Source organism: Camelus dromedarius, chromosome 1 (genome assembly GCF_036321535.1).
Source record: "Camelus dromedarius isolate mCamDro1 chromosome 1, mCamDro1.pat, whole genome shotgun sequence".
Taxonomy (NCBI): Eukaryota; Metazoa; Chordata; class Mammalia; order Artiodactyla; family Camelidae; genus Camelus; species Camelus dromedarius.
In genome coordinates, this window is record NC_087436.1 from 95061015 (window position 1) to 95084318 (window position 23304).

The 23304-nt window shown below is 38.3% G+C and overlaps 2 protein-coding genes across 9 annotated transcripts in view; one reads left to right on the top strand and one right to left on the bottom strand.

Moving 5' to 3' along the window:
- KLHL5 (kelch like family member 5) overlaps positions 1–1899 on the bottom strand; it is a 71095-nt gene extending 69196 nt beyond the window's left edge. The window contains exon 1 of the mRNA XM_031435900.2: positions 1624–1899. The gene's annotated coding sequence lies outside the window, so the exon portion shown is untranslated. The remainder of the gene's footprint in view (positions 1–1623) is intronic.
- A 12183-nt stretch (positions 1900–14082) lies between these two features.
- The window catches only part of TMEM156 (transmembrane protein 156), a 38199-nt gene continuing 28977 nt past the window's right edge, over positions 14083–23304 (top strand). For 4 of the 8 annotated variants that reach the window (XM_064487421.1, XM_031435916.2, XM_064487427.1 and 1 more), the window contains exon 1: positions 14084–14245. In XM_064487421.1, coding sequence (XP_064343491.1) covers positions 14158–14245 — 88 coding nt within the window. In that variant the 5' untranslated portion in view covers positions 14084–14157. Of the gene's footprint in view, positions 14246–23304 lie in introns of all 8 variants that reach the window. The other 4 variants (XR_010381613.1, XR_010381612.1, XR_010381611.1 and 1 more) reach the window with 2 other exon arrangements.

Here is a 23304-nt window from a genome sequence, read left to right on the forward strand (position 1 = left end):
GTTATTTTGAGTTTGGAACCTTATTTCAAGAAATAAACTATTGATTTCTCATGCCTTAGAACTCAGTTTGGGAAACAGGGTTCTAGGTAATCTAAACTTACAAATGGCTCAAGTTAAGCCTTCAGAGAACTTATCTTTAGAGTCTTACTATTGCTCTATACTGAAGAACACTGTTATCCAAAAGTCACCATTTTCTGTAAGGGTATTTTAAAGGTGGTGTTGTCAACTGCAACACAACAGTCTCCCTTTTTATTAGGGCCCATGAGAAAAATGTTCCTCTTGGGCCTCATTACTAAAAAATGCCCTGCTTAGGCAGAAGAACTGGTTTGTTTTTCTCTTCTTGGAATTAGAAATACACTGAAACTTACTTTACAACCCCCCCACCCCCACCCGCTAGAGAAGCCCAGAGCCAAAACTATGACTCATCTCAAGTAGGGGATCTTACAGTACACACTTGTTAATATCTTACCCTTGACTTTGTAGTCTTTTTTTTCTCCCTGCTCTGCCTCAATTTTCTCATTTAGTTTTGTTTTACCCTATAGTAGTACGTGGACACTAAATTGCTTCCAGTCATTTTTGGAACTATCTATTGTATATACTGTCCTATTTTCTTACAATATCATATTGATTTCTCCCTACCCGTCCTATTACCCCCCAAATCAGTGTCACCTTTGTGTAAAAAAGTATTCACGTATTTATGACAAGCCAATAAAACATACACATTCACAATAAAATCAAATTCGAAATGCTTAAAACCAGAAAAAAAATCATTATGAGTTCTTCAGCGGTCTAACAACCAAAAAGACTTATTAAACTGTTTCTCAAAGGAATGAGAATTACCATTTATTGGGTACCAGTAACTGCTAGCACTTAATACACAGCAGTTTCATTTTTAAAAAGAAGCAAGGACATTGGCATAATCTCTGGAAAGATGCACAAGAAACTGGTAATACTGGCGGGTGGGGAGACTGTGATCTCTTGAACTTTTTGAATTTTGTCAATGTACCAATAATTCAAAAATATTTTTTTAAAAAAGGAACTATAATAAAGACAGCAGAAATGCTTTTCTTTTGGACACAGCAAACTTTCTTTGTCAGCTTTTGATCCCAGATAATGCAATGAAATACCTAAATGAAAAAGTTTCAACCAGACACGCCGGTTTTACTGAAATAAAGTCCCTTTCTGATTCTCCACACTCCGGGGGTGAGGCAATTACTTAAAAATTTAAGATTATGATAGCCTGCGGGTAACAATGAAAAAAAAAATCCGGTATGTTTTCCAGTTTGCTTTATTGGTAGAATACAAGGAAGAAGCACTGATTCTGGACAGCAGCCCACGATCTCGGCCGGCCGGCCACAAACGCCGCGTCCAGAACTTTGCACAACTCAAGGGCGGCCCAGACTCCGCTCCGGGCTCTCGGCTGCGTGGCGGGAGGCCGGACCGGGGTTCGAGCCCCAGGCGCGGTTCGGGGAGGTCCCCGCCTGGCCCACCCCTCCGGGCCCCCAGAGGGACTCGGGCGACAGCGGTCCGGCGGGAGGGTCGCGTGGGGGCGGGGAGCGGACCGCGACGCGCGGCTACCCGCCGCGGCCCCCTCCCCGACGCCGAGGAGGAAGTCGCACTTACCGCGTCGGGCTCCGAAGGCGGCCGGGGGTCACGGCGGGGCGGGGCGGCCAGGCGGGAGGCGGAGGGAAGGCGGGGGGTGGGGGCCGGCGGGCCGAGGAGAGGGATGCTCGGCCCCTCGGGTGCCCCCAGCCCCTTCCGGGCAGCCTCACCCCCGGCGCCGGCTGGCCCGGAGCGGGCCACTCCCCCTCCGTCAGGCTGCACCAGGCCTGGGGGAAGAAACTCGTCGCGCAGCCCCGAAGGGGGCGGGCGGCCGGGTGGGGGTCGGGCACTGGCTGGCCCGTCAGTCCCGGCGCGGCGCTAGCGGCTGCCCGCCCCGCCCTTCCCGCCAGGCCCCGCCCCCTCCTCGCCCGCCCGCCTGCCCCGGGAGACGGCCTCTGTTGCCCGCTTGGGGGTTTCTCTCCCCTCCAGAGGGGGGCGCCGATGGCCTGGGCCGGGGAGGGAAAGGAGACGGGGGAGGGGCGGGAGGAGAGGGGAGGGGAAGGCGCGGGCTGCGGGGAGGGGAGCTCGTGGGGGAGGGGGACGTCAGGCTGGGCCGGGCCCTGGGGGGAGGGGAAGGGGCGCGGAGGACCTGACAAAGATTCCAGTTGTTCCCGGCCCCTGGGGGTGGAAGTTTAGGAAGAGGTCCCTCTGCAGGGCTGGAAGACGATCAGAGAACGGCCTGTGTTTTTTGATTCCTTGCAGAATAGGGCTGTTTTGTCCTAGAGCTTTGAGGGAACTCAGCAAGAGTTGCCTCTCTTTTCCAGCCTCTGCAACCCTTCCCCTAGCAACTATCTGATAATTACTGTGCTCCAGGTAGTGGATTTGTGGATATTGTGCCATAGCAATTATGATCTTCAACTTTGTGGCCATAAGCATTGTTTTCCAATGGTGGGATGATAGGAATTCCACAAAAGTTGGTTCCTTAGTCTTCTCTAGCCAGTGTATATTTTATTGAAAGTAACTAGTTTATTCAGCGCCTAGATGCCAAACACAAATCTAAAACGCTTTACGTATGATGACTCAATCTTAAGCCAAACAGCTAAGGTCCCTGCCCCCATTGAGCTCATGGTGGATAAAGGGAAGGTGTTTCCTTGGTTTGTCTCAAGTGATGTGTAAAGGCAATGTCCAACTGCTTTTGTTCGCAGAGTAATGCATATGTTCATTATTTGCAGATTAAATGTTTACTACTCTGAGCCATCTCTATCCAGTATGGGAGGGTTGAATGTGGTTAGTCCTCCCAAAATGACATTTGATCAGGAGATCTTCAATATGTGTCCATAATGAAAACTGCAAGCAAATGGTTCAAAAGACTGATGAGTTAAGTTACTAGTGGAATAACGTAGCCAAATTGTGGCAACAAACTCAGGTGGCTGGGAGATCTATTTAGGGATCTATTTTCAACATTCCCACTTGGGGAAGTGGTTAGAAAAAGCAACATAATATAAAACAATGAAGCACTGACATGGACTGCTAGTTGAAAGGGCTGATTTAAAACTGTTACAATCAGGAAGAGATACTTCACAAAATCTACCACTGAGGGCTCCAACCACAAAGCACAGGAAACATTTTTTTTATCAGAGCCACCTGGAAGAGACTCCCCGTTCCCTCTTGGCAATCACACCTACATGCACAGATAAAAATTACTTCAGTAACATTGTCTTCAAGTACAAAAGACAGCTGTGTATACCCATAGCCTGAATTTTTGGAATTTGATACTATTTTTTAGCCCTCATTTGATTTCTCAATGTTAACATTTGTGCACATTAACAGCAAATGACATTCTTCTCATACTCCTGTTTTTCCTCTCATATTTATTGTTCCGTTTTGGAAACTTAATTCAGTTTTTTTCTTTTGCATTTACAGTGAGAAAGGCTAGAAAAGCATTACAATCAAATCAGATTACATTTGCAGTAAAAACAAACAATGAATCCTAATTTAAGAACTAGGAATTCCCATATACCCTCTTCTCTTTTTTTCATGCTAATTATATTATTTGTTCAGTCCTGAAATCTATTTTGTTTGATTTACTACTCTGTATTTTCAGTTCATTTGCTCCACCACCCTGGTGAAGGCAAATCAAATCAAACATCCTTCATGATCTGACATCCTGATGCTGGCCTCAGTTCAGACCACGCTTGCCGTGCCCCACAGCAGACTCCTTCCTCTTCTGCCAACACACCAAGCACTTGCCAGTGAAGCTTCTGCATGTCTCTGTCTTATGAAGGCTCTTAGCCGTTCACCGTCTCCCTTTTCCTTCCTGTTGCCTTTCCCAACTATGCTATGGAAACCTGCAAACTGCCACTCCCACTCCCACACCATCTGCTCATTTCTCAGTACTTACCACCACTTGACAATATATCTGTTTCTCTACTCCCACTAGAATGTCAGCTCCTTGAGAGCAGAACCTTGTCCATTTAGTTCACTGCTGTATTTCCAGTGTCTCTTACGTACTGTGTCTGTCAGATAGTAGATACTCAGCAAATATTTTTTGAATGAATGAATGACTTTGAGACAGGAAGGGGGCAGAGTACGGCCATTCAAGGAATGACACAGAAGTTAACACCAAAATGGTGGAAGATTCAACTCCCAGTAGGCCTTGAGGCTCAAGATGGTGGGAGATTTGAATTCTTGTAGACCTTGAGCTTCACTATATGCTCATTGTAATATATTAGTATCATAAGTGACACTCCTACAGGTGTCATGACAGTTCCAAGGCTAACCATAAAAGGTCAAAAACTGGGCAGTAGCCCAATTCCTGGGAATCCCAGCCCCTTCCCCAAAGAGTTGGAATAATCCTCCCACTTGTTAGCATGTGAAGCTACTGAGCCATAAAAACTAACAACCCCCACAGCTCGTGGCCGCTCTCCCTTCTGAGTAAGATGGCCTGCACTCTGTCTATGGAGTTATAGCTACTTTTACTTTAAACTGAGCACCCAGTGCCCACACCTTGTGACCCTTCTCTTGCCTTCTGAAACAGCCTGCTCTCTGTCTATGCAATGTCTATCTCTCCAAATAAATCTACCTTTACTCAACTGTGGCTCACTCTTGAATTCTTTCCTGCGCAAAGCCAAGGACCCACACTTGGCAGGGCACATCCCAGGGACTCAGCCAAGACCTGGAACACGGCCCTCCTCTCGACCCACATTCATTTTTTTGTGTATCAACTTCACCTAGGAAAGATAGCTTGTATTCCTTTGTAATGGCCAAAGGGCTTTCATGAAGTTTATTTTATAACTGAATCATATGACTTACACGTATTAATAAGGTCTAAAATACAGCCTGGTTTTACCCAGTTTAAAATTAGAATTTGAAAATGGCAGCTTTTAATCTCTTATTCTGGCAATATACTAAGAAACAGAAATTGAAGAAGCATTCATAGTTAAGAATTTATGGTGACATCTAACAACTTGGCCAATAAATGGATCCACAGAATCAGAGAGTAATGATAGATAAGAAAATGTTGTCAAAGTTTTAATATTTTACCCTGAGATGAAACGATGTAGCGGTAATCAGAAATGGAATAATGGAACATAAAATGTGATTGCTCTACTGATAACTTGATAGATGGTGCTAATACAGTGTCCTTTGTGAGTGTTCAAATGACTTTAGTTGATAATAATCACGATAGTAAGGTTAACAATGAATGTTTTAATCTGGTTAAAGAGTAGTACTGATAGGTAGCAAATGAAGCTTAATCCTAGTATGCCCTTAGTAGAGAAATGGTTTGACTTTTCATTTTCTGCTCTGACTACCAATTGTGTGGGTGGGGAGAATTAAAGGCTTCAATATCATTATATACAGTATCTGTGTTCAAAATCTAGATCCCAGGAATGGTATCTTTTTTAGAGGCTTTAGGATTACTTTTAATAGTATTTCTCATTATAAACCCAAAAACCAAACCGAAAAAAAAAAAACCCCCCAAAAAAAACAAACCAAAAAAACGAAAAAACCAGGGACCCCCCTCCCCACAACCTGCCCCTGCCTTACACAGTGTGCGGGATGTGGGGGAAGGAATGTGTGTTGTCTTATATATTTCCATCCACTCATTCATAAGTAGGCCTCCTATAATCAGGCCACACTCTGATGGGGAAAAAATGGTATTTGTAAAACAAATTTAAACACCTCCTGCCAGTCTCTGTAACCTTTCTAAAACAGGAACCTAATTCTGTTCATCCCCCAGGATCCTGCTTAAGAAGTTTTAGTGACTCTGTTGCCTTCAAGGTCAAGTTCCAACATCTTAGTGTGGTGGTAAGATCCTTTATAATCTCACCCCTCTCTACCTCACCACGTCTGTGACCATTCTGAATGATTTGCAGTGTCCAGATGTATCATTTCTTCTATAATTATATTTTTAAATACATTTCCTTCATCTGGAATGCCCTGCCTTTCTAATCTCTGCTTGCACGAGTCCTTAAGATTCAACTCAAGGGTCACCTCCTCTGGCAGTCTTTTTCCTGAATCTTCCAGGCTGAGCATGTTCTCCTCTGTGCTCCCATAATACCCTGCAGGCTCCTCTAAGAAGCAGGTACTTGATGGGATATGAACACTGATTTACTGTCTGTCTCCCTGACTGACTGAGGGCTCTATGATGGCAGGTACTCATAAATATTTGTTGAATGAATGAATGAAAAAAAAAAAAAAAAACCCTTTGCCTCTAAAGCCTTAAGAAATGGCAACTTACTAGATTGTGAGCATTTCCTTTCCTTAGCATTATAACATGCATGGATGGAACCTTTCCTCTAATTCATAGTGTTAGACTACAAAACTTTAGAAGGCCTTTAATTTAGGATTCTATAAACACGTAAGGCAAGGCAATAAACACAAAGTACTTGCATTTATTTTCATGCATTAAAGAGACTCTTCCAGCACCTCAATATGCTTGTTTTGCCTTTTAAAATGACAGTTGCATAATTACTAATGTTGATTTCTTATGAGTTAGTTAAACAATATTCTAGGATGTATTTTCATATTTAATATGTTGCTTCTGGATTCACTGCCTAACAGGCAGGAACCACTTCTTTGGCTTCCATCTCAATGGTCTCAGAGAACAAGTTTATCACCACTATGTAGGGTTAAGAATTCAGGTTTGTCACTGTGCTATAGAATATTCATTCAGCAATACTTACCAGATATGATGAAGAGGCCTTCGCATGGAAGACCCTGTGCTGCTTGTTACGGGGGAGAGAATAACAAAGATGATTCAGACAGACATGCAAACTCGAAAGTTCTTATCAGTCATCATGCTTCATCTTCCTCCTCCATTTTGCTTATCTTTTTTAAAAGCACGCATCCCTCTGTGTTCACACTTGCATTCTATATTCAGTGACTATACTTAGCACAGAATTCTTGAGGAAAGATTCTGGCTGAGAAACAAGCAGCTGACCTGAGATACAAAAACAGTGGGTGAATCGAAGGTGGCACGCACCGTACACATTAGCGCCAATGGTCTCAGCAGCATGAAGACGGAAGAAAACAAACATTTCACTCGCCTCCCCTCCATCCCCAAGAAAATAAAGAAATAGTACTACTTATAGATTCCATATATCAAGGGACAGAAAAGCACAACCAAAACATTGTTCATTCAATTTAAAACCTAAAAAATAAAACACACACACACACACACACATACACACATGCACACACAAAACCATTCCTTAGGATGCTAGAGTATAAGCACCTTTGACTCTTCAGGAAATAGAATAAAATCAATTGCTCAGTGTCTGAAAGTATTGGATGCAGTAGGTCCAGTCTTCAGATAAAAAGAATTGGCTGCAACAATAGGGCATTTCAATGTCAAATTGTGAGTACACTTCATCCTCCTCCCCTCCATTACCAAGAAAATCAAGAAATAGTATTACTGAAATTTAGAAGAGCCTTCTTGTTGCAGCCGGTTCTTTTTACCTGAGACTAGACCTATTGGACCTAAAACTATCAGACACTCAACTACTATTGATTTCACTCTGTTTCCTAAAGGGTCAAAGGTGATCTATTCTAGCGTCACGAAGAATGTTTCGATTGTGCTTTTCTATCTCTTTATACATGTAACTAACACAATAATACATTTCAAGGTCAAATTAATTTCCAGAAACTTTGTTCCCAGCGGCTGAGCTACAGCAATGGTCCTAGGAATCCATTCCAGGAAGACTTTCCCTCTTGCTTCCCCTCTCTGAGTGTGCCGTTGGGGCGGACCAGCCTGCCTCATATTCCTTTTAAGGAAAGTGACCGCAGCAGGTTCCTTCCTGCACAGGCTGCTATCTCAGCGCAGCAGGTTTTGTTAGTGGAAACAAACCCTGCTTTTCCTGCCACAGGTGGTGGTGTGGGGACAGTGGGGGCCAAGCAGCCATATATGGGCTGGGCACGTGAGGGCGTGACACTTCTGAGGAGGCCTGTGGGTGAGACCTCAGGTGAACTCTGCCCAGTCTCGAGCGTTCTAAACACGGTGGTGGCAGATTAAACCAGATCTTCCCCGAGAAAGGAGGTGAACAGAGAGCAGGCTGCTCAGTGAACCGCAGCCTGTGGTCTGAGCGGTGCTGAGCACATTTTCTGGTTCTGGGGCCGGCTGTACTCCCCAGGTTGGCCCAGCTGAACTGGCTGCTGAGGGTGACCTCCCATGTGCCCACGTGCTCTGAGGTTTTTTGCAACAATGTCACCACAGCCCCTGAAGGTCGCAGGGTAAGCAGGGGCAAGGCTGTGGTCTCCTGCCGGCCTGACCTGAGGCTCTCTCTGAATTGCTCTGCAATGCGAGTTCTAGCACACAGTCCAGCCTCAGACACAACACCCACGCCCCTTTCTCAACAGCCTCCATTCGTAAAACAGTAAAAAGCCTGTGTGGAGAAAGATGGGTGAGAGAGAGAGAGAGAGAATTATGTGTATTGAGTTACAACTTACATAAAGTAAAACCTACCCTTTTAGGTATACAGTTCTAGAGTTTTTGCATACAGTTGTGTAATCACCACCATCAAGAGATAACTAAGACTTAGAACATTTCCATCACCCTAAAAACTCCCTCGTGTGCCTTTGTTGTCAACCCCTCCCTCCATCTCCAGCCTCTGGCAACCACTGGCCTGTTTTCTGTCCCTGCACTTTTGCTTTTCCTTAGTGCCGTATAAAAGAAATCATATAAAGCCTTCTTTAGCACCCTTACTTAAACCAACATGTGTCTTGCTCGACTCTCTGTTAGCATATCATACTCTGCCTTGGTTTTTTTTCCAGAACACTTAACATTATCTGAAAATAAACTATTGTCATTATTTTCTTGACTGCTGTCTCTGGAATGTGCATCCCACAAGAATGAGTGCAAGGACTTTGTTTCATGTACCACTTCACCTCCAGGGTTCGGGATACTGCCTGACTCCGTGCAGGTGTTCAGTAAGTATATTGAATGAACTGCAAAATGAATGAGGACTTTGGAGCTTCCCCAGACCCCCTTTATACTTAGGCAGACCTCATTAATAGAAGCTTATTTCCCCCAACAAAATGTGTTAATCCAAGCATTGGTGTGTTGCCAAAGTAGATGGCTTATCCACAGGTAATACAATCAGACTTAATTAGGCTGATCCAGATTATGAATTGTGTTTCACATTCACTTGCTGGATGTTAGATTACCTAGAATAGAACTGGTCTGAAGTCAGTAAAATGGAAATAATAGTAACTATTTCATAGGGTTGTTGTGAGGATTAAATGACTTAATGTAAGTGAAGTGTTTAGCACAGTAGTTCTCACCCGGGAGCTGTTTTGCCCACCCCAGAGACATCTGGGATTGTCTGGAGACATTTTTTGTTGTTGTTATCAAAACGGGGTGGGGAGGGTTGCTACAGGCATCTGCTGTTAAACGTCCTACAGCACACAGGACAGCCCCTCCACTCCCTGACAAAGAATTATCCAGCCCAAATTGTCGGTAGTGCCACCCATGAGAAACCCTGGACTAGAGAAGTGTCTGGCACACAGAAAGGGCTATGTTTGTGTTTGCTACTATTATTATTTTATAAGTGACCCTTCCTGACAGACAAGTGTTCTCATGCAGTCTGAAACTAGGGGTATAGCACAATGGTTGAGAGCATTAAGTCTGCAGTCAGACTGTGAGTTTGAAGCTTAGCTTTACTGTTTACTCACGATGTGAATTTAAGCACATTACTTGGCTTCTCTATAGCTCATACTCTTTGCCTATAAAAATGGAATAACAATAGAAACTCCCTCAGAAAGTTGCTGGGGGATTGAATAAAATAATCCACATAAAACGTTCAATAACTTTGTAAAAAATGAATAAACAGAAACCTCAATCAAATAGAGTTGGGAGGCTGGAAGGGGGAGTTCTCACACCCTACAACAAGAGCAAAGCCCAACAGGGAGAAGAAAGACCCTGTTCTGGGCTGGGCAGGCGCTCAGCCAATGAGAGGCTGCTACAACCCAGCCAATGAAAAGCCATGGACTCTTTGTTTACTACAGCCGTTTCACCTTTCCTTCTTGCCTCTATACAAGAGACCTGCATGTGGCTCGCCATGGTGGCAGACTCTGAATTGCAATTCTTTGCTGATCCTGAATACATTCTTTTTTTTTTTTTTCCTGGAGAAATAATTGGCAATCTAATTGTTTTAGGTCAACAATGTACAGTAGCAGATAGTAAACGTTCAATAAATGTCATTGATCATTGCTACTGTTTTTGTTCACCTTGAAAGATTTTTCCACAGAACATAGTGAGGGGGTTGGGGGTAGTTTCAGCAAGGGAAAAAATAGAAAAAATATTGCTCATATAAAGTATTACAACAAGTGTATATTTCACATAAGAGATAACCACATAGACATTAAACCCAAACCATCATTTTTAAGGTTACTTATTATTATTTTTAAAAAGTATGTTGCACTTACTTTCCTGGTAGAGCAGCTCCTTGAAATAAGGGGTTTTCTCATTAAAAAAAGTATCTAGCACACAATGTACAGTTATTTAATTAAGATTATCAGTTGATCATAAGTGTAGATACATTAAAGCATTTTGAGAACCTGAGTATCAAAAATGAACTATAAGACTTAGGAAAGTTAAACACTAGTGTGGTATCAACTATCTCTTCTGTTTTACATGTATTAATGTCTTATTCCTTCATTGAGGTAGGAGGGAGAAGCCCACAGTGGATGAGTAATTGAAGGATTGTAGTCATGCTCCTTTAATAGTCTGATGTTTGTGAAGATGCTTTGGAAATTGTCACAAACTAGTTGAGGGAGAAAAAATCATCCACAGAAGGGAAACGAACAGTCTGGGAAAAGTGTTTGCAATATACATGGCAAAGGATCCATGTTCCCACTAGAGAAAAGAGGCCTGTAAAGCAGTAACAAGGATATGAGTGCTCCAGTGAAAGACACGAAGAGGCATTTCACAAGAGAAGAAATTCAAATTGCCAGCAAATATCAAAAATGTTCTGATTTACTGGCAATCAAAGAAATGCATATTGAGTTTTTTTTTTTTTTCCTTTCAAACTGACAAAGGTTAAAAGAACAAAAGGCCAGTGTCAAAGTTTGGTGCTACATGGACATGCTCATTTACCATTGGTAGAGTGTACGTTGACACAGCTTTTCTGGGAGACAGCTGTTGAATTAAGAACTTCAAAAATCTTTATGCTATTGGTCTTCATAATCCTACCCTATAATCAGACTTGCACACATTTATACATGTGACTATTCACACTGTAATGCTATATCAAAAAAATTTTAAAGACACAATTGGAGTACAGTTAAATAAATTTTGATCTGTGGGCTATTAAAAATCAAATAAAGTCCTTAGAAATAACTTACTCTGCAGAGTTTTCACATTTGGCTGACAGAGAGGTGTGGTCCAGAAATACAAAAGAAAACTGAGCACAGATGCAAGGGAGGAATCTAAAAAATATTATCTAAAGAAGAATATCAGGCAGAGAGGAGAACCATTACCCATTCCTTGAGCTCTGGGAGTAACTCAGGGCTTCACAGTTCCTTAGGGTAAATATCCACATTAAATTCTAACAATGATTCAGAGTCACACTTAAAAATTTAGAGCTTGCCACATCTCTGTCCTTCATAGTGTATAAATCCAAGCCACAAATAACATTGTTAAAGCTTCTTACATACCACTATATGCTTGTCTGCTCCAGATTTGTTTGTTTCCAACTTTTCTGTTGCTTCAGTTCTATCTTCAAAATAATATGAAAAGTTAAATAAAATCAAGAGTTAGCACAACCCATATTTATTTATTTCTAAGGCACTACCTACAAGAAACTGCAGCTTAATTCTTAAATTTTAGTGATTGCTGGTCTTTGAAATGCAAATATTTAACGACATACTCTATGTGGCAATTTTCAATAATGCAATATTTTAGTGGATAAATTATGACAGTCAGAAAAAGCAAGATGCTTCAACCCTTTTTACCCTTGTTGCTGAATCTTGGAGGATTTGGCCCAGGGGATATTTGGAACTTGTTACTGGCTATTGCTCTTCTAACACTTTCAGCAGTTAGTCATTGTAGGTAGAATGATCAAAAGTATTTGTAACAATTAGATTAAAATAAAATAGAACAATTGAGGGGAATAAAAGGTTCATGAAATATCTGAGAGCATATCATGATTTTCTTATGATTTGCTAAATCAGAGAGACACATTGGTGTCCAGCTAGTGGTCACCACTAGATATGAGATAATGATCCCTGTGTCCTCAGAGCAGTCAGGCAGTGTCCTGGGACTTAGGGACCCTGGACTGGTCTCTTGATGTCCACCATCTGTACAGCACCAGAGAAGTCAGCTGCAGAGAACATGAAACAGCCCAACAATGACAAAGAACCCATGGAACTGCCAGGGAAGTTTGTCTTCCAGGTGCTCAAGAATAGGAATACCAGCCTGAGCTCATATGAGGGAAGGAGGGATGGAGGTGGGGAGGAAGACAGAAGATCTACAAGTATAATCAAACACACACAAAACCCTCACAAATCCATAAAATGCAATATGGACAAAAGAATTAATAAATGAATCAAAGCACTGTCATTCATAGAAAAGAACAGATTCTAACAAAACTAGTTTCAGTAAAATCAAAATTAAAGAGGAAAAGTATAGAAGTGGTTTAACTGCCTTTATAGGAAAATTCAACCAGGAACTAAACTGACTTAATGGTGTTATATCAAGTAAATACTTTCTTAAACAATTTCATCTCCATTGGTAAAGTTATGATTGGAGTGTTTGTATTCATAAGTAAGAGAATGTCTGAGGGAATCAAAACGGGGTCAAAATGGGGAGTAGAGTGTCCATTGACCATTTAGTGACACCTGTAAGATCAGGGAAGAATTAAGGAACAGGATATCCCACCCGTCCCTACCAGCATCTCTACTGAAGACACTGCCTGACCTGTAATTCAGTGTGTCTCAGTGCAGTAATTGGTGTGGGCCATAACTCTCATCAATTCCCCTCTTCTTTTGAATGTTCCTTGATGCTGTTCATAAAATAAGTCTTGTGTTTGACGTCCTACTCCCGTTTTGACTGTTCTTACACTCAGGTCATAAGGTCTCTTATCCCATGATTCCATTTGTTCATCAAACTGTTGCAGCCAATCAGAAGAAAAGACAGTTAATTCATATTCACCTTTGTTCCCTGCTTCTTAGTGCTGGCTCACCCATCATTCCATAAAGCCCAGGGCTGGGTGGGTAAGAACAAGAAATAGGGTAAATGGAATGGGATGGGTGGTAGGGGTACAAGAGGGAGTGAGCAAGGAGAAAATGTTTGCTAATATCTGGTACCATTTTTTTTTTAAACCAGAATACAAGAACAAGAGAATAAAAATATTTGTTGGCACATATTCTTTATTCACCATGAATTTTGCCTACCCTTCATTTGTATTCTAAGACAATGCAGTTTATTTCACTGGGATTACCACAATGAAAGATTTTTGTTTTTTGAAATGGGAACTGAAAATGTGGATTCTGTAACAATAATCACAGTGTTTATAGGTAGAATGATGAGTCCCATTCTTCTGCTTTTATACAATGTAGCAAAGTAGAACCAAAATTTTACACGTGTCTCTAGTTTATCCTGACATTGTGTACTGTTTGCTATCTTCTAGACATACTGTTTTCTGAACACCAGAATCCAGGACTGTGCCCGGCACTTAAAAGGGGGTCAGCAGTCACTCAATAAGTAAATCAATGAATGATGTCCTTACAACCTGGACATAACTGACATTCATCCTTTCATTTTTGGTGAGTGTATCATGGGTTTGCATTTACTCACACAGATTGGTAAGTATAGGAAAATAGCTTCAAATCTAGATGAAGACAAGACTCCTTTACTTACTGAAATCATTTCTTTATTCTTTCTTGTTTAGAAGACAGTATGAAAGTGCTTAGATAGAAGATCACTTTCTTAGTGGAAAGTAACTCAAAATGAAGACATCTCAGTTCAAGGCTTACTTTTTATAAAGTCTTACCCAAGAGGAAGTGAGTATGAGGTAAACTGCATAAACTTAAAGTACCGCAGAGATGAAACTTAAACCAGGAAGAAACATGCCATCAGTGTACTTGATGGGAACACGTGTATCATGTGAATAGAAAATGACAAAAACAGCCCTCCTTAAATTACTTTTGGCAATAGTGATCATGTTCATTTTAACTTTGCCGGAATATTTCAAGACACCAAAAGGTGAGTATTTAATTACAAACTACTTTTCCTTTTTGAATTTTTGAAAATTATGTCAGCTAATGGTTACAGGAAAGGCCTATTTGTTTTGGATACATGCTGCATAGGCTGAACTTCTATGTCTGAAAAGCTAATAAAATGAGATTGCAATTTTAGTCGACTGTTACATAGTATAGCAATCTTACTCACAGTACTTAAGTATTGTAGCATATAATAATGAAATGAAAAAATGAAAAGAAATGTTTAAAATCTGTAGTCTAGCTTTCAAACACCGAGTTTACAAAAACCTCATAATATGATTTTGCTCTTTGAAAGTTTCTTTCAAAACGGTTTTAAGTATAGTTTACATCCTGGAATTATTTTATAAAGAAAGTAACATTTACCATGTTAAAAATGCTTGAATTCCCTCCATCACAACTATTTTACACAAATAACTTACTGTCACTTTTTGGGGAAAAAATAGTATTAAGATTTTTTTCTCAAATACAGCTAAAATAAGATGGGTACAAATTTAAGCAGAGGTATATTTGTAACTAGAGAAAGATGGAACAAAATGAACTCTGGATATTTCAGAAAATCGTGATATGATTGTTGAAACCTAGGGTAGGAAAAGAAATAGATGTAAATTTAAACTTTTTTTATATGTCAGTAAAAACTTTGAAAATATATCAGTGTGATTGTTTGAATGGTAATTGTGCTTCCTAGCATTTAATAAGAAGAAATAGTAAAAAGAAAATGCTGTATTCTATTTTTTAAAAAGTTATCATATAAATTTGATTAAAATCAGAGAAAAGCTTATATTTGATGACCTTTGCAATGATTATTTATTGCTGCGTATACATAATACGAAGTGGCCACATAAAACATTTTTGCTAATTACATTTGGTTACGTATTGCAACGATTACTTAATATTGCATATATATCATGTGAAGTAGCAGATAAAATATTTTTGCTAAATAAACACTGAATGTGCAATTTTGTGAATAATTGAATTTTTCAAATTTCTCTATTTTCTGGGATTATGTTGCTTAGATTAAGCAATCATAGCATATATTTTTAATTCTTGATTTCACTGAGTGAAACTATAAAAAGAATAGTTAGAATTGGAATGGACATAACCTATTTCAATTTTTAAGCTGTTGTGGGCTGAGAGTAAGCTCATTTAATAGTTGTCTAAGGTAGGTCAATTAGTTTTATCTAGCACCTTCAAAAAAATGGATTGGATCTAATAAAAACCAGATAATCAGCCTAAAAAGATTTAATGATCTACTTGCTAACCATTGGCTAATGTTTTATGAGGATCAGTGACTAAGAGTATGTTAAAAGTTTTTCTGTTGTGGGGGCAGATAGCTCAAGGATAATCAACCGTATTTGTTTGTTTAGTTTTCTAACTAATTACGTTAGCTTCCAATACTATTTTTACTGCCTCCTCAAACTTAAAATAGCCATTTCTCTTTTCCTGGTCCAAAAGCAATGTAGATATTTCCTCCAACTCTTTCTGAAGTGATGGATTTATTTGAGAATTTTGTTTCAAAGGAACTATCCTTGTTGCCAACAAACAAAACTGCTTGAAAACCACCATCTTGTCCTAATGTTATTTTGTGGTAGCAGGAATTTTGCACAGAGCCACCACAAATGAAAAGTTGATTATTAGGCAAAATGTTTTACACATGCAATAGTGTAATAATAATGCTTTATATTTTATAATGGTTTATGGATTACCAAGAGCAAGTTCATATAACCTTATTTTATACAGTTCTATATTGATTAAACAAAGGAAACATAATTGTTTTGCCTTTTTAAAGTATTTTTTAATCACAATAATAGTTGCCTTATGAAATGATTTGACTTGTTAACTAGTGTACTTCATAAAATATCTAGTAAGATTATTTAGATGATAAGAGTGTTCCAGGAGTGCTAAAATTAACCTTGAGAATCGCCTGTGTAGTCTTACCCTCCCTATCAGTTATTTGCATCTTCTTTTCATTCTTTTTTTATGTTCTATTCACTTTAATTTCCAGGATAAATATTATAAAATGATTTTTACTTATAAATTATTTACTGATACACTGCCTTTAACATGTCATATGAATTCAAAAGGAATCTTAATGAGGAATAATGTATTCACAAGGTTTAATAGATTTGATTTTGAAATAATAAACCCTCTGAAGGCCTAAATTAAAAATAGAGCACTGTGTTTGATCATTTTTCATCAAGAATGTATTTGAGTCTCTGAATAATCTTACTCAGAATATTCAATTATTATAATCACATAGGATAAGTTATTTACCTAACTTTACCAAAGGGAACTTCTCCAATGGTGTTTGGAGCTTTTAATGAGTTTGCATTGGTATGTGCTGGCAAGATAGCCTATTCTAGCTTTCAGTTTACTGGAAAGGCAGCTTACACTAAGATACAGTGGTGAATATAATGGTTTGATACTCTCAGATTGAATTAGATAATAGAGATGTAAAAGGGGATGGGTATGTTTTTATTCAGAGTTTCTTGAAATTAAGGGAGCTGGGTTGTCCCAAACAAGTGACTTTACCAACCTGCTTTTGGTGGACTTACAGTACGTAAGAGAGATCTGATTAACTCATCTAAATTTCAGGGTCTTTTATTTATTTATTCTTTCACTCATGAATAGTGTCTTACGGATACTAGGAACACAAGGCTACAAAAATGAAAGGCAATTCTACCTTCAAAAAGCTTTCAGTCAAGCGGAGGACTGACTGGTAAATAATTAAATACAACATGGAAATTACTAAAATAGCGATGTAAAGAGGTGCAAAGGGAACATAATTGTGGCTTCCAGTCCTGTCTGGGGGGTGATGTTTCTTCCATTTTTGTTTGCATAGAGAAGTAAGTATCAGAGTTCTAATGATCGCCTAATATTTCTCCTTAGCTGCTTGCAGGAACACTTTCTAAAAGAAGCAATTGTTATTGATTTTCAAATAAAATATACTTATTTTGATATCTCAGAAATTCTTGAAACCAGAAATTTTAGTGACTTATGGGTGTGTGTTCCTGATTGTGGTGACAAGGGCCAGGAATAGCACAGGTGAAAACACCTCAAACCTAATTTTACCTAGCTGTTTTGACTTCCTCTCTTAAGAGCCAAACTGACAAAAGATGTTTACCAGCTTTCATTGCCCCCTCCTCCCACAACTCACACTTTCTGATGGAAATGGTACTATAGTAAGCAGTGAAACTGAAGAAAACAAAGGATAACAGGAACTTTAAATATTCACAAACTATAGGATAAACCCTGAAACATATAAGGATATGTACATATTACTTATGTCTATATCATAAAGAACAGTGTTATCAAGGTAACTGCAATTAATTTGTGAAATTGTTACCTAGTTCTCAAAAACCGGGCACTTTATTTTCTTATTGGCTGGCTCATTAATAATTCAATCAGTAATCCCCAATCAGGTTTGGGATATAGTCATGATCATTAAAATTTTTTTAATTTAATAAATACTTGTACATACATATATAGTTACTACATACCAAGTTTTTTTTTTTTTACATATAATAACTCATTTCAACTCATTAAATATTTCAACTCATTGATGGTGAAGCATCATTCTCAAGGGAGACTATTTGGAAAATCTTTGGAAAGAAGGAACAAATCTAGATGGATAAATTGGCTTTGCTGAAAGATTTTATTTCTTACTGAGTTTCCTGAATCATTATAGTTTTAAAATGCCTATTGATGGACACACAGTACGTTTCAGACATTTCAGACAATATATACTGCCAAAAAAAAAAAAAAAATACTGCTGAAAATAATGTTTTTCACTGCTTTGGCGGAAATGGCCTTGTTGTCTCCTGGGTTAGGTTACAATGCCAGCAACCCTTGCTTGGGATGCTTTTGAATTAGCCGTCTCATTCATTTGCACTGGTGGATAAATGCTCTCTCTGTATATCCTTTGTGGTTTTATAGAAAAAACGGCTTTCTCTAAAGCATTACTATAGTGCTGTATCTTCCCCTTATACTGCTCTGTTCCTTTTCTCCTTAGCACTTATCACCTATATTATTTACTTATTTAGTGTTTTGTTGTTGTTGTTGTTGCCTGATTTCTCCAAACAGAATTCAAACTCAATGAAAATGAGGTTTTTGTCTATTTGTTCATATATCAAGCACTTAGGACAATACCTGCCACATTAGAAGGCCCTCAACGAGTATTTGTTGATTAAATAAAAATTCTGAGTCATATTGTAAAGGAAATTAAAAGTACTGTAAAAGAAATAAAAAAAGAAAATGTTTTCTGGAAGGAAGCATTTCTCATCAGAGCCTGACAATCATCTTTTGATTTAGGTAGGCAAGGCAATTTTTTCCTCATCTTACATTGTTGAAACATAAAATTTCATCATAAACCTAGAACTTTGAAGTTGTGCAGCCTCTGAAATTTATTTCACAGAAGATATGCAACTCTCTACTCTGAGTCATTCTTCTTACTTTTTCCCCCAATGGAGAATTTCATTATGTGCATTTACTTTTCTTGTTTTGACAAGTAAAATCAGCAATCTCTTTCTTATGTCCCAAATCTGCCTTTCATAGACTACTACTGTAAATTTAAAGTGACCCCAAACCTTGCCCCTTCCTCCAAGGAAATATTTTAAATGGTCTTCCCCACATGATCTATGAATAAATCTATATCCTGTCTAGACTCCTCTGGTCCTAAAATGGTTAACACCATGGATGTATCATTTATACACAACATGACCTTTTTCACGCTTTCCCACTCAATATTACTAGGGAAGCTTCAACTGTTGGACCCAAATGGAAATATAATTGAGTTTTTGCTATTGAATTCGATACTTTTTTGAGTCTATGCCAACTGCTAAAGAGGCAGACCTGTGACCAAAGGGTAGCAACTATTTTAACTAATGTCTTCGTAAATTTGGCAGCTAAGCCATAAGCTCCTATCCTGGCAGCTAATATATATATTTTAATTCCTGTGAAATTAATTTATTATGGAATGATAAATTATTATTTATGAAAAATAAATTTATTATGGCTTTAATTTTTTTCTTAATATCTTTATGCAGTATATGTGGTTATAGACTTCAGAATTTTTTAATTAAAAATTTTAAATAGAAGTATAATTGACTTACAATATTATATTAGTTTCAGGTGTACAACAGAATGATTTGATATTTTTATATATTACAAGATGATCACCACAATAAGTCTAGTTACCGTCTGTCACCATGCAAAGTTATTACAATATTATTGATTACATTCCCCATGCTGGACATTACAAAATTGAGACTTATTTATTTTATAACTGGAAGTTTGTATCTCTTAATTGCCCTCACCTATTTCACTCTTCCCCTCACCCTCCTCTCCTCTGACAACCACCAGTTTGTTCTCTGTATCTGTGAGTCTGTTTTGTTATGTTTATTTTGTTTTCTAGATTCTACATGTAAGTAAAATCATACAGTATTTGCCTTTCTTTGTCTAATTTCACTTAGCATAATACAATCTAGGTGCATCTGTGTTGTCACAGATGGCAAGGTTTCATCATTTTCTAGGCTGCCCAATATTCCAGTGAATATACAATTGGCCCTTGAACAACACAGTTGTTAGGGATGCTGACTGTCCTGGAAGTGAAAAATTTGTCTATAACTTATAGTCAACCCTCTGAATATGCAGTTCCCCCACATCCATGGTCCTGCATCTGCAGATTCAACTGACTGTGGATTGTGGAATACTGTTGTGTTTACTATTGAAAAAAAATCCATGGAGAAGTGAACCCACGCAGTTCAAACCCGTGTAGTTCAAGGGTCACCTATGTATGCCACATCTTCTTTGTCTATTCACCTTGGATACTTAGGTTGCTTCCATATCCTGGCTATTGTAAATACTGCTGCAACGAACATAGGGGTACACATATCTTTTTGAATTAGTGTTTTTGTTTTCTTTGGAAAAATACCCAGAAGTGGAATTTCTGGATCAATGGTAGTTTTTATTTCTTTGAGTAAACTTCATACTGTTTTCCATAGTGGCTGCCCCAATTTACAGTCCCACCAATAGTGCACGAGGGTTCCTTTTTCTCCACCTCCTCACCAATGCTTATTTGTTGTCTTTTTGATAATAGCAGTTTGGACAGATGTGAGGTGGCATCTTATCGTGGCTTTGATTTATATTTACCTGGCGATTAGTGATGTTGAGAATCTTTTCATGTATCTGTTGGCCATCTATATGTCTTATTTGGAAAGTCTATTCAGATCCTTGACCCACTTTTTGATTGGTTTGTTTGGTTTTTTGATGTTGAATTGTATGAATTCTTTGTATATTTTGGATGTTAACCCCTTATCAGATGTATCATTTGCAAGTACCTTCTCCCACTCAGTAGGTGGCCTTTTTGTTTTGCTGGTAGTTTTCTTCACTATGCAAAAGCTTTTTAGTTTGATATAGTCCCATTTGTTTATTTTTGCTTTTGTTTCCCTTGCCTGAGCAGACAGATCCAAAAAATCTTACTAAGACCAATGTCAAAAAGCATAATGCCTATGTTTTCTTCTGGAAGATTTATGGTTTTAGGTCTTACATTTAAATTCTTTAATCCATTTTGAGTTTATTTTTGTATGTGCTGTGAGAAGTAGTCCAGTTTGATTCTTTTGCATGTATCATTCCAGTTTTCCCAACATCATTTATTGAAAAGGCAGTCTTTTCCCCATTGTATATTCTTGCCTCCATCATGGATTAATTGACCATTTAAGTGTGGGTTTATTTCTGGGCTCTCTATTTTTTTCCTTTGATCTGTGTGCCTGTTTTTGCGCCAGTAACATGCTGTTTTGATTACTGTAGCTTTGTTGTATAATTTGAAACCAGGATATGTGATAGCTCCAGCTTTGTTCTTCCCCCCACCCCAAGATTTTTTTACTATCTGGGGTCTTTGTGTTTCCGTGTAAATTTTACAATTATTTGTTCCAGTTCTGTGGACAGTGTCATCCCTGCATCCCTGGGTTAATCCCACTTCATCATGGAGTGTGACCTTTTTAATATTTGTTGAATTCAGTTTGCTAAGATTTTCAGTGATATTGGCCTATAATTGTGTGTGTGTGTGTGTGTGTGTGTCTGTGTGTGTGTGTCTGTGTGTGTCTGTGTGTGATATCTTTGGTTTTAGTATCAGGGTGATGCTGGCCTTGTAGAATGAGTTTGGAAACATTCCTTCCTCTTCAGTTTTTTGGAACAGTTTGAATAGGATAGCTGTTAATTTTTCTTTAAATGTTTGGTAGACTTTACCCGTGAAGCTCTCTGGTCCTGGACTTTTGTTTGTTTGGCGTTTTTAAATTACTGATTCAATTTCATTACTATGAATTTGTCTGTTCATGTTTTCTATTTCCTCTTGATTTAGTCTTGGGAAGTTGTACATTTCTAAGAATTTATCCATTTCTTCTAGATTGCTTTTTATTGGTATTTTACTGTTCCTAGCAATCTCTTATGATCCTTTGTATTTCTGTGATGTTAGTCGTAACTTCTATTTTGTTTCAGATTTTATTAATTTGGGCCCTCTCTCTCTTTTTCTTGAATATCTGGCTAGAGACTTATCAATTTGTTTATGTTTTCCAAGAATCAGCTCTTAGTTTAATTGATCTTTTCTAATTTTTTTTAGTCTTTATTTCATTATTTCTGCTCTGATCTTTATGATTTTTTTCTTCTACTAACTCTGGGGTTTGTTCATTCTTCTTCTTGTGGTTCCTTTAAGTGTAAGATTGTTTACTTGAGATTTTTCTTGTTTCTTGAGTCAAGCCTGTATCACTATAAACTTCCCTCTTAGAATTGCCTTTGTCGTATCTCATAAATTTTGGGTCATTCTGTTTCCATTTGCATTTGTCCTCAGGTATTTAAAAAAATTCCCTCTTTGATTTCTGCAGTGACCCACTGGTTGCTTAGTAGCATATTGTTTAGCCTCCATCTGTTTGTGTTTTTTCATAACTTTTTCCTTGTAGTTGATTTCTAGTCTCATAACATTGTGGTCAGAAAAGATACTTGATATGATTTCAATCTTCTTAAATTTACTGGGACTTAATTTTGTGGGCTAGCATGAGATCTATCATGGAGAACATTTCATGTGCATTTGGAAAGAATCTGCATTCTGCTGCTTTGGGATGGAATGTTTTACATATATCTATTAAGTCTATCTGGTCTAATCTATCGTTTAAGGCCAGTGTTTCCTTATTGATTTTCTGTCTGGATGATTTGTCCATTGATGTAAGTGGGGTGTTAAGTTCCCTGTTACTGCATTACTGTCAATTTCTGTCTTTATATTTGTTAATACATGCTTTATGTATGTTGGCTGCATATATATTTACAATTTTTCTATCTTCTTGGATTGATTCCATTATCATTATGTAATGTCATTCTTTGTCTCTTGTTACAGTCTTTGCTTTAATATCTGGAAATACATATTGTTTTCAGGCACTTATGGAACTTATAAAAATTCACCATATCCTAGGTCATGAAAGTAAATAAACCACAATAAATTTCAAACAATCTTTGATATACATATCTGACTAAATACAATTAAGCTAGACTCTAGTAATAAAAAGAAAACTAAAAACAAACAATGTATTTGGAAATGTAAAAAGTTGACTTCTAAGCAACCCATGAATGAGAAGAAATCAAAATGAAAATTAGAATGTGGTAATAATTGAATGATAATACAAATAGTATCTATTAAAGCTTGTGGGATATAAAAATGGTAGGTATTTAGAAGAAAGTTTAAATACTTATATATAAGATATCAAAAGAACAGTGAGATAAACCCAAGGGAAGTAGAAGCCAGGGAATAATAAAGACAGAAGCAAAAGTCAATGGAATTAAAAGATAGAATAGAATGGATCAATGAAGTCAGAAGTTGGTTCTTTGGAAAGACTAATTAAATGGACCCACCTCTGGAGTGATTGATGTGTTAGTTTCTAATGGCTGCTGCACAAATGACCACAAACTTAGTAGCTTAAAACAATACAAATACGTTATCTTATAGTTCTGTAGGTAGAAGTCCAACAGAGCTCTCACTGGGCCAAAGGCAGGGTGTTAGTA